The 12155-nt window shown below is 38.6% G+C and overlaps 3 protein-coding genes across 3 annotated transcripts; all 3 read right to left on the bottom strand.

Moving 5' to 3' along the window:
* Positions 1-978: 978 nt before the first annotated feature.
* On the bottom strand, positions 979-3209 carry dynll1 (dynein, light chain, LC8-type 1). Its single transcript, XM_085786129.1, has 3 exons — positions 3136-3209; positions 2163-2301; positions 979-1366 (listed from the first exon to the last, which is right to left on the bottom strand). The coding sequence occupies exons 2-3, from the start codon at positions 2292-2294 to the stop codon at positions 1229-1231; spliced, it is 270 nt and encodes an 89-aa protein (XP_085642255.1). The 5' UTR covers positions 2295-2301; positions 3136-3209; the 3' UTR covers positions 979-1228.
* Positions 3210-4201: 992 nt separating this feature from the next.
* Positions 4202-8662, bottom strand: polb (polymerase (DNA directed), beta). The gene is made up of 14 exons (XM_085786128.1): positions 8474-8662; positions 8121-8178; positions 7728-7794; positions 7072-7146; positions 6900-6958; positions 6485-6534; positions 6340-6391; positions 6189-6243; positions 6025-6097; positions 5860-5930; positions 5650-5736; positions 5440-5507; positions 5040-5179; positions 4202-4914 (listed from the first exon to the last, which is right to left on the bottom strand). The coding sequence occupies exons 1-14, from the start codon at positions 8532-8534 to the stop codon at positions 4820-4822; spliced, it is 1011 nt and encodes a 336-aa protein (XP_085642254.1). The 5' UTR covers positions 8535-8662; the 3' UTR covers positions 4202-4819.
* Positions 8663-9190: 528 nt separating this feature from the next.
* On the bottom strand, positions 9191-11565 carry enkd1 (enkurin domain containing 1). The gene is made up of 8 exons (XM_085788127.1): positions 11442-11565; positions 10993-11083; positions 10596-10823; positions 10305-10477; positions 10074-10220; positions 9721-9857; positions 9474-9610; positions 9191-9365 (listed from the first exon to the last, which is right to left on the bottom strand). Exons 2-8 carry the CDS (start codon positions 11075-11077, stop codon positions 9205-9207), a joined length of 1068 nt encoding a protein of 355 aa, XP_085644253.1. The 5' UTR covers positions 11078-11083; positions 11442-11565; the 3' UTR covers positions 9191-9204.
* Positions 11566-12155: the final 590 nt, after the last annotated feature.

The following is a 12155-nucleotide window of genomic DNA, read 5'->3' as shown; positions in this document are numbered from 1 at the left end:
TGTTGGCAGAATTTCTAGAGCCACAATAATATATAGCTCTGGGAAAAAAAATAAGAGACCACTTCAAAATGATCAGTTCCTCTGGTTTTACTATTCATAGGTATGTGTTTGAGTAAAATGAACACTTTTGTTCCTTCTATAACCTACTGACAAAATTTCTCCCAAATTGGAAATAAAAATATTGTCATTTAGAGCATTTATTTAAAAAAAATGTGGTGTTTTCAGACCTTGTATAATGCAAAGAAAACAAGTTCATATTCATTTTAAAACAACACAACACTACTTTTTAAACTTAGGAAGAGTTTAGAAATCAAAATTAGTGGAATAATCACAATTTTTAATCGCAGCAGTGTTTTTCTTATTTATTTATGATCTTTCTTCCTCATTAAATCTGATTTGGTTCAGGTGATCAGCTAAGTAGAGTGAGGTGTGCTTGTGTTGGAGTTCAATAGACACTGGAATCGATGGCTGCCATACATGTAGAGAAGCTGATTTATTAAGAACATTTTGGAGTGGTCTTCTTATTTTTTTCCAGAGCTGTATATGTATGGTATTTTCTATTTAAGAGGTTAGGTTACCATCAGCAGCTTTTAACATCTTCTGACAATGAAATCCTCATAACTACATATGAATACAACACAGAAATGTTCAAGGTTATGTGCCGCTCTCGCTCCCCGAACAATGCCGTAGGTCCAAGTCATAATGAACTTGATGACCTCATCAGGATGATACCATTACATGACTTTACAGGGGGATTTAGCATGTAGTATCTTCACATAAAATAGAGTTCACTGTCTTATGTAACATTTCTTTCTATTGGCAATGCTTACAATGAAACACTGCATACATATACTGTAGTTACCAAAGAGCATCACTGCATTTCAAAACATGACAAAGTACCAGGTCGTATGGGACTGTAAGTGTCCTGGTTTATTCAGCATATAATGAAGCAGTGCAAGGAAATGACCACACAACACATTGGACCCAGACAGCTTAACAGCTACGCTTTAATTAAAAAAATGACATGTCTAATGTAACAAGACAAAAATAAATACAAGTGTATCATCTCTTTAACATGGCCACGGTTTTTTATCCTCAAAAAACAGAACGAAGTAGAAAGCAGCACAGAAAAAGGCAGCGGCCCCTTGCCAAGGAATGATAAGTGCCTTTGTCGAAGTCAGTCAGTTACTGTATGTATGGTAAGCTGGTGTTGAGGAAATGCATTCCCTCAGCCGGACTTGAACAGCAGGATGGCCACCTGACCCAAATAGAAGTAAATGAAATGCTTGGTCTCATGAGTCACGTAGCTGCCAAAGTTCCTCCCAACGATGCAGTGCCAGGTTGGGTTGTATTTCTTGTCAAACTCCTGTGTGGGAGAGAGAGACATATTGTATTTAGACATTTAAGGAAAACGTGTCATTATACTAAAAAACTACACATCAACTATCACATGATACAATTTTCTGTGCACATTGGATTGTTATAGGCAGCGGAAATTAGCAGAGCATTTTACCCAAATCTTTATGTATCACTCTCAAACAACGACTAAATATTAAATGATCCCATCCAAAATCTGTTCTTATCATTGTAAACAACAGTGTCACTCAGTGAAAACATACAGTTTTTATTTCTGCCGTCAGGGTCTTAGGGCAAAACACTTGATTTGGAGAAGTTTTAAAATTTTGAGAGCCCCAGTATGAGCGCCGAAGTCTGGGATATGGTTAATAATGAGGCTGTAACTCTCAAATGTGGTCTACTGCAAATTAAAGTAATGAATCAATCTTCTCATTCAATTGTGTTTTTATTTTCACTGTAAAATCCTGTATCCTATTGCCAATTATGCAAATATGGAATATAATATACAGCTATTTACAAGTATTAGAAACAATTTCTATGACAATCATGACTGGAGGTGTGTACGAAAGACAGTCAGTCCAAGAGGAATAGGTTTCCTCAGGAAGAGTGGAAACAATTGGAAAATACCAGACTGGGTGTGTGTCGTGGATGATGCACGGGATGGTTGGTCAGTGAGTGCGAAAATAGCTTTACATGAGATCACTAAAGAAAACTGCCTTAAAAAATGTGGCACTTAATTGAGCAAGTGAAAGTTACAGATGTTGGATACAGCAGCAGCAGTATTAGTGTGTGTGAGGGGGGGTTACCTTTTTGATGTATGCAGCTATGTCTTTCTCGATGTTGTACTTTTCCAGGGCCTGTGTGGCACACTCCACGGCGTCCTGCTGCATGTCCTCAGACATGTCAGCGTTTTTGATCACTGCCTTTCTATCGGACATGGTTGCCCTGGGAAACGAAAACACAGTAGAGGATTCATCATCTTCACAGGCGCATTGGCACACACACAATACAATCGACTCAAGACCCCCCCGAGCATCCGAACAGCCTTCATCGATTGGCCGATACGGGGCTGTATTGAGACCGTAAAGGCTCTTGTAAAAAAAAAAAAAAAGAAAGAAAAAGAAAAAGAAAAACTGCAAAAACTAACAAAAAAACCCAACAACGACTAGTTAGTGACGAAGTTATTATTATATAATAACTGACACATTATATTTGAACTAGCCATTTCTACAAGTGTTGCATAACAACTTCCATCAGCGACAAGCTCGCGCTGGATGCGCGCTCTGCGTAGTTTCTATGGATACGCGGGACATTTTCAGATTATCGTGTAAAAAAATCAGCAGGTTTCAACAAGAATCCAGTGAAATACGAGGCTGGCAAAGCGAAAAGCACATTGATGCGACAGGCTAACGTTAGAAAGCAGCGAAAAATAAACACGCTTTAACTGATTCAACGAGTGGATCATCAAAATAAACATCACATTCTCGTGATAGTTAACGTTACAACGTTTGGCACAGATTGGGCTTGAAATTAACTGAAGTTAAGGCGTCACGGTGAGAGGGGTTAAGCTAGCATCATCATCATCTCGCCACACATGCATATTGAGCGATGATGAGCTGTTGATTAGCTAACGTTTAAGCACGATAACTAGCGGCTCATTCATCCAGCGAACGGAAAATAACGACGTCCAAACATGGACGGTGCTGTTTTAAAAAATACTTTAAATGAAAATAAAGTGGACATAGCATAATACTGTGCATGCGAAATTCTTAGATTTACCTATTAGTCCCTTGTGTGCTGTTAGAGTAGTTTTAAAGAGACGACCGCTCCTCCAGTGACAACTCCCGCGAAGTGGTTGACACAAAAGTAATGTGGGTGTGTAACCGTAAGAGACTGCTGCCTCGACGTGTTCTCATTGGCTGATATAAATGCACTCGGCGATGTCATTGGCTGTGCGGGGCCTATCTTTCCGGAGTTTCTGGCTGCGTTTTATTTCAAACCATCATGCCTTGCGACACGACTGTTGCCGCGGCAACCGTTGTAAACAACTTAACTAGCGATGGAGCCACACAACATTGAAAAAAAGACGTTTTTTTCTGCAGATAAAGTAGATAAAGATAGAAAATAAATATACGCATACAAACAACAAAACGTATTGACTGACAAAATGGTTCCTGTTCTACCTCCAGGAAGTGTGCATCTCACCAAACAATTTATTTGTTACCAGGAAATATTTTATCTTATGTAGCGACCATAGATATAGGTATATCTATGTGTAGCGACAAACCAACCAGCAGCACAATGTTTATTTTATGTTCATAATTAACACACTATCAGTTTTCTTTTTTTCCCTTCCTTTTCCTTTTAATTTAATTAATTTTCAAGTGAAAATGGAAATTAAAAAAATGTTGTCATCATATATTTCACTACAAGCACAAAGTTAACAGAACCACATTGTTTTAAATGTTTTTTATTTTTATTTTTTACTATTTGTAATCACTCTCTTACAGAACAGACAGTCCTATTCCTAATATTCAGGTTTTGTGTTACAGATGAATTCACAAGATACGCTGTAACAGTGTCCCATTGCCTGGTTAGGTTTATAACTTTTTAATCTACTGCTCTCAAATGCACCCCTGAAAACTGAAGATACAATATTTCCCTTACTCACACTAATCATTTTCACAGAACCACATATAATAGATTCAAGTCTCAGCATCACAGTCATATTTTCACACCAAACAAAAAATGGAAGAAATTGAAAAATGTATTCATTTGTCCTCTATAACCAGTCAACCAGTTAGGTGTAAAAAATACACTTAAATTTCGACAGAAAATGGCTTAAAAAAACTACTAAGATATAGTAGCAATACTACTGCCCTGTCTGAATGTGTAACAACTACACAATAAACAGCTTTGGTACAACTCCGCGCAAGTGTGTTAACACAACACAACTGTGGTGATGGTAGTGATGAAAGAGTCCTCATTGTTCATGATGGATGAGTAACAAATGTACCATAAGCTAATCTACATCAAGACTGCTCTCCCCAGGTTATGTTAAAACAATTTTCTGTAATATCAAGAATGAAAATGTATACAGGCGTGGTCAAAAATTTAAATAAAATAAATACAGCTGAGCATTAAAAACCTACCTACCTAATTGAGCCTGTAAATCTTCATACACAACCACGGAGAGCTAAACCTCAGTTAAAACACAATTTGGGTGTGGAGAGCATGGCATGTGTATTTAGTTTAAAATTTCATTACTATGATAAGTTTCGACTTACAATAGGAAAAAATGTCCAAAACAAACACTTACAATGACTTTCATGGTTGTGTTTTCAATCACATAGTCGAATGAGTAAATAAAAGACTAACACACAAACCCACACATTTGTAAACACAATTCTTATCTTGTTTATAGCAAAGCTGTAGCCTTAAATAGACAATTTCAACTGTATCTTCACTCGCTGCGGTCCTTTGGCTCTCTGTATTTGTACTGGATGTATTCAAAGATGTCTCTCTCGCTGTCCACCATCAGAGGCTCCCCTGCCACACCTATAACATATTCACAGAGAAAAACAGCCAATATTAAAAACATGAGTCACTGGTTACTGACTGATGGCAGAAGTGACATAGGCCTGAAACAGAGATCAGCTGGTTCAGGTTTGAGTCAGACTCACCAGTGACTCCAAGTGGTCGTATGGTGTACTCATTAAGAGTGAAGCCCTTCTCCAGAGCATGAGTTCTCATATTTTTATTGAAGATATCGCTCCCAGTGAAATACAGAACTCCGCAGTAGTACTGGTCCTTGGGAATCAACCTTAGGAAATGGGAACAGTCAGAAAGCAAGGAAAAAGCATAATTATTAGAAGAATGATCAAATAAAAACATACATTTGCCGCTTTTTGAACAAATTTACAATACTAAATTGAACATGAGTTTGGTATTGTAGTAGGTAAAAGTCGTGTTTTACTTAAAATATCACAATTCAACCATTTCAAATCAAATCACAATGAATCCCTCTCCACTTATAGTTTAAGACCTGAATGAGTAGTATTAAAGCAATATAAAGCAGGGCACCTAATATCAATGCGCCGGTGGAGGTATTCCTCCTCATCTTCATCACTCTGCTGCAGCTGGCAGACTCCCTAGAAAAACAAGATCCAGAACATTGTGACCACTATCATGTGCTTCATGGGTCGACTATAGTTACTGCACTAATTGTGTTACCAGCTACAACATCAAACACATACAGCTGGCCACACGGGACAGAGTAAGCACGAGCCTCACCATGAACTTGGTGTCTCCTTTGGACAGAGTGTCCGTTATGAAGCCGATCGACTCGAAATGTTCCACCACGGCATGGAGAAGCTTGGGCTAGAAAAAAAAACATTGAACAAAATTAATTAGAAAGAGATAAAAACAAGTCAGCCCCGCGGTTCATGGCTACACTGTGAATTTACAAGAGGATAGGTGAGCTACAGCAGGGACGAGTGTTACCTGCTTCTCAGTCTCAGAGGTGTAGTCAGGGTGGGTCAGCAAGATATCAATATCACCACTCGATGCAGCACCTGTAATTTAGGAACGTGACTTAATATCATTATTACCACAGTTTGAGCTCCTATGAGTAACTTAGCTGTGATAAACCTGAAGAAAAAGTTTTACCTCTCCTGTAACTTCCACAGATTGTTCCAATGTATTCTGGATCAATTTGATCTAACTCTCCAAGAATCAGTGTCTAAATGTGAACAACATAATGAGTTAGAAAAATATGACAAGTAATTAAAGAATCAAATCAAAATGACAGTAAAAAGGAAATGCTTCATCACCTCCATCTTTTCCATTTCAGTACGTGGAATTCTTTTCTCAAACTCCTCGAAGTACCTGAAAGCAGCAAAATAACCAGCTAATGTGTCAATATTTTATCAAGTAGATTGTATATCACCTGATGATATTCTAACATAAGTAAGCCGCACTTACCGAAGTCCAATCTGTTGGTGATGGTTTAGCTTATGCTCGATCTTTTTGAGATCTATAAGTAAAACAAAAATAAAATTGACGAACATTGCTCATTTGTGAATAGTGTGTGTGTGTGTGTCAAATAAAGTCACTACTAAGAACAAACCTTCTAGCGTCTTCACCCCTTCTTCATAAAACTTCCTGGCTGCAGCAGGGCTAAAGTCAGGAGCCAGAACAGACAAGACAGAGTTAGATTAAACACGAATGATAAACTTACAGGAACAATAAATCTAGCAACTGAATTGGCTAGCCATTGCATTACAGTAAGTCGTGATGCTTTTAACTGTGAATGTCCCTGTAAAACATTACCTCTTTTTTAAAAAAGAGAAACAAAAAAGCACTGGGCTTACTTCAGGCACACACGTGCAAGGAATTAATCCTTAGCTCCTAGTATTTTTAACTTCAAGAGGATCCTGCACTACCTGGAGTTCATCTGTTTTTTTGTTTAGAGCACACAGTATTCTCTCTTCTTTTCCATTGAATTTTTTTAATCTGGATTAATTAACTGAATTAACACATACCCAATTCCAGTAACTCTGGTGAGGAAATTGATGGAAGAGCTGGTGTCATCATTTCTGATCTAGAGGGGAATATGAAACAAGCACATCAGTGTGTGGATGACAAAGAAAAATGAAGCCTCAAACAAATATGCAATGTGTCAGCAATCGCGTATTCCCATGCCTAAAGACTTGCCTTTTCCAGTTTCCGTAATTTGCCAGTTTGTAGAAACTCGTCAATCTTTTCTGCTATTTTAGCTCCCACACCATCCTGTTGAAATGTGGAAGCACAACATGAGGATGCAGAATAGTGTGATCTGCAGCGGTTATGTAAGATGACCAGAGTAGCTGTTGACAAACATTTTCAGGCTACAGCAGAGGGCATCACGTAACACACAACCACAGCAACAACATGAGCACATCAGTGTTAGGAAAGGCAAATAATGATGGGGTCATTTCAAGTGTGTCGACAGTAAGTGCACTGAAATTAACTGTCTATAAGCAGAACGGATGACGTCATCCATCTGGGTCAAGTTAAACACAGATTCATTTTTAAAAGACATGGTGAATCCGAACAATTCACCCAGGATTTTTACAGAGAAAATTCAAACGTGTGGAAATGCAGACACAATTCTTATATTAAGAGTAAGAAATTAAAAGTATGACACTTATTAAATTTAGATTTAATTACAAAACGTTCAAACTGTATGAATATTTGTCTGACATAAAAGTCACATTCTGCATCTGGACAACCACTTCAGATTTATACATACTTACTGTCACAAATTCACTAATGCATTCATTACAATAGATAGCAAGTGAAGACATTAAGATTGTATTCAGTGCATGTACCAGTTTTTTAGCTTCTTCTCCATTTCTTATCTTGTTAGGGTACTTGGAAATCGTAGATGCCGCTTTCCTGTCCACGGAGGAAAAGAAAAGTGGTTATGACATATTATGATATTTCACTATTTTGAGTCAATATTGAAATATTGAGCATGAAGGTAGGATTTATTACAGAGACTGTAACTGTATGTAAGTAACTCCATTAGTTCTGAGTCTAGACTGTACACATTAAAGTTAACTGTGCCTTATATACTCTTAACTCGTGTTTTGAGCCTCAACATGGATGTATAATAGGTTTAAACAGTAATGTATCTGTTATTATGCACTTGGGTTGACATAATGAACCTTTCATCCTACATACAACAAAGCACACACCATAGCAGAGCCTTCAGAGCTTACCTGTAAGCATTGTACTTGTGGATTGCCCTGTTGACATTTTTCTCGTAGTTGGCCAGTTCTGGAGAAGGAAGTAAAACATTGTAAGACTTCATTTCTTTCCACCCCCCTCATACTCCTGCCATTGTGATAGGAAGCCATTTAAATTTGAGGCATTTAAATGATAAGACACGGGCCATCTGCCTGAGCAACTAAAACTAAGAATTGCGACAAAGAATCAGTATCATTTAGCATAGTTTAATAGATAAATAATATCTCTTTAAGTTTTTTGTGGCATTTTAAACTCAAAAACAGAGCAGAGCGATGACGCTAGCTGCTGTTAGCCGAGTTCAACCGTCTGACTTGTCTCCACGTACCCACAAGAAAGTCCGTTATTCCCTCATTGAGTGATTCCTGTGGCGCTTTCCTCTTGCTCATTGTGAAGCCGACAAGTTATTAAACGCCTTGTGGAAATTAAAACGATCTTATATGCATGCAAAAAAAGTTGAGACCTCTTGGTATTCTTGATTAGCCTTTAGCACATCAGCTAGCTCACGCAGAACAATGACCGACAGACGTAAAAGGGGCGGGGCGGGGCCGTGCGTAATACGTCACACGTCCCCCCAATGATAGACGTTTAAAAAAAAAATCAAAAAAAAAATCAAGCAATTTCATTTTCATGATGCATTGTAAGTTTTAATGTAAAAAAAGAAAAAAGGAACATACAGTGACTTCACAAAAGCATCACAAACAGGCCGTATTACATATAAGCACAACAAATCGCATTTCAGCAAATGATACTCAAGCTGCTAATGGATTTTACTGTAAAGTTTACATTTCATTTGCTTATTTTTTTCTTTCAAGAGAAAACTGCATGTTATCAAGCATGTAACTTACATATGATAACCCTTTTTATGTAACAATTACTCAATTTATAATGACGTTCTTTCAATTTACAAAATTAAAATACATGTATACAAATAAATGTTAAAATAATCATCTTTTTTTACAAGGCTCAGTGTTATGCAACTACAAAATGAAACTGTGAATAAAAGCAGTGAATTTACACGACCATCTCCTTTTCTCTCCTCCTCTTCGTTTTTCTGTGTTAGGAATCTATTTTTATATAAACCTTTTCCCTTGAGAATATTTTAATGGCCTCCTCAATTTCAGAAAGCTTACAATCAAGTTGAGCCTTTCTTGAGCGAAGTCTCAGGTTGTCAGCTTTGAGAGGAAATGACAGCAACTCCGTCACGAGAGAACGATGAGCTGAGGAAAAATAAGCAATAACAGCGTTAGACAGGGAAATATCCAATGTAAATCATTATTTTAAGTGATTGTCACGACTGTAAGGACAGAGATAAAACAGAGGCGTACTCTCTTTGAGGGACTTCAGTGTTTCCTGTCTCTCACTCTCAGGCATCAAGGTGTGTCCAGCTGGAACTGAGGGATCAGGTGCATTCCTCCTCTTCTCTTCCGCCTCCTTACGCCACTGCTCCTTTCTTTCCTCAAGACTGTACATATAATTTGAATGAGAGAGAGAGAGACACCTCGTGAGCAAAAGCAGTGAAAAGAAAGATGCAATGAAAGGTGAGGTGAGGAGGCAAGATATAGGAGTACTCACTACTGAGGCACCTGCCCCTTAACTGCACTGGGCACAGGTTTATCTGTTAGACTCGTGAGTGACTGTGACCGACGCAGTACAGTTTTTCCTGCAGTCCGGGCATTATGCTTTATGAAGTCTATGGTCTGACCTTTGACCTGTAAATGTATCCACAAATGATAATGTATGGAATATTAAAAAGACAGAAGGTATTTGGTATTTACTTCAAAGTGAATAAAAATCATATAGGCTACATGTCATTTAATAAATCATGTTGGTGCACAACAATTGCAAATACTACTCTTCTCTCTTTGCTTTAACAGAAGAAATATGAATCAATACGCTATACTTGTACATTTTCTGGCAATTCTTACTTGCAAGTCCGTGTCACATGCAGAGTTGGAGGAGGCAGGGCGTTGCAAAGCTTTGGAGTGTGATCTCGATGAGGCAGTTAATCCACCATAAGAGTGGGCCTTCAGAAAATTTTGACACTGCGGTTTTACAGCTGGAGGAGCAGAAACCTGCACGAATAAGACAGGATTAAAATTGATCCAGTGAATATTCAATACTCAAGAACAGCCACCTTTTGCAGACATGTTTCTTACCTGTAGCTGAGCCATCACCCTGGATGGGACACTCTCGTATTTGGAGGACGTCCAAAGAGCTTTGACGGGAACTGGCCGAGACTGTGCTCTCTCAGCCTCCTGCTCTTTGCAGCGTCTCTGAATCTCCCGAAGACGGCGCACATTTTCTTTACTGAAGTCGTGTACTCGTTGCTCTGAAGGGTCAAATAAAAAAAGTTGTGTTAATAGCAACACAGAAATGGAAAAAAACAAAACAAGCATAAAGTTTATGGATACTGCCAAGTTTCTATCTGAAAAATCAATCACACTTACTCTGTTTTGGAACAGGAGTGATTGAAACACCATCTAGTTTGAGCAGTTCCCCCACTACACCTCTTCGTCCACGCTCCAGGATATGGGTGGCATTAGGGCCAACACGGGGAGCGTATGCTCGAGGGGCCCGGGCGCTGTAGCTGCCAGGGAGCAACACAGGATCTGGAGCAAGTGGACCTGAGAGCAGGGACAGTGTCCCATTGTGGTTTCCCTCTAAACGTCCTCGAGCTGCAGCAGGAAAGAAAACAAAATAATGTGAGACCAATATTTATCATATAACAATATTCTATACTTGTTGCTGTAATATCCAGCTTTGTCATCAATACATACTCACAGAGTAGATTCTGTTTCAAGAAGGTTTTTTTTAGTATATCATAACCTAATGGATGCATCTAACCTGAAACAGGTCTTTTGTAGTACTGAGGGAACAGAGAGGGATCCGGGGGGATTGGCCCAGATATTGATGACGGCCCCTCACACATCTGAAGCTGTCAATTGTGGGGGGAAAAAACAAAACAAAACAAAACAAAGCAGAGCATAGAGTCAATCACACATACAGTTCCCAGAGTGAGAGGTAACTCTTGGTCAGTGTTACACAGCTATGGAAATCCCAGTGCTTAGCTTCTTAACTATGTGTCACTGTCCAACTATGGCTATTGTCAATTAGCTTGTGAAGTTGGCTAATCTACACAACAGGCTGTCTCGACGGATTCAAATGCTCAGCAACGACGACGACGACGACACACAACCACACGCGTTAAGCGAAAAATATGAACGATAACTTAACGACCATCACACAACTGCAACCGGTTAAGTTGCAGAAGGTGAATAATGTCATTCATTTACCTGAAATACGGCCTTGTTTATCTGTTGAGGATTGTGTTCACGCGCGGTGATGACGCCAAGGTATCAACACTTGTTTCAGCCAGACGTCACCATGGAAACGGCTTAGCAGCACATAGAAATAGACGCTGTAGAAACAAAAGGAGAGAGTCTCTACTACATTTGAGCCATTTAACTGACGAGTGACTGAGTTTACAAGAGTTTAAACGCTTAAAAATAAATAAATAATAAATAATTTGTTACTTTCTTACATATATTTCGTAATGACGATCGGCTTTTGCGGATTTTGGATGCCAAAAAAGTTTGGGTGAGCCACAAAGCGACTGTAAATATAAAAAAAATCGACAATTAATAATAATGCTAATAATATAAGTACTTGAACCGAAAACTTAACTGATAATCAAGGATTTTCAAGTCATTTACCTGCCTTATTTGCACCTGTGTTGAGGTCTCTGGTTCTATCAGGCGTATGTCTATTTTAAGCTCTTGCGTCCCCGGGTATTGCCTTGCAGGCTGTTTCAACCTCCCTACAATTTCACTTGCAGTGCAACACAGCTCCAACTAAAAACAAAAACAAATCCTAGCTATGCCGTACTATTATGCTGTAGGCTACTAATCATATAATATGACGATCTGACTGCCAGACCTTCACACTGCACACCCAATCTGTAATCAACTTCCTGAAAGACCTGCCTCGGGGGTAAATTATTTACTTAC

The sequence above is a fragment of the Trachurus japonicus genome, chromosome 9 (genome assembly GCF_045865225.1).
Source record: "Trachurus japonicus isolate A0001 chromosome 9, Traja_1.0".
Lineage (NCBI taxonomy): Eukaryota > Metazoa > Chordata > Actinopteri > Carangiformes > Carangidae > Trachurus > Trachurus japonicus.
The sequence above is the reverse complement of the archived record's forward strand: the minus strand, read 5'-3'. Positions and strand labels throughout refer to the sequence as shown.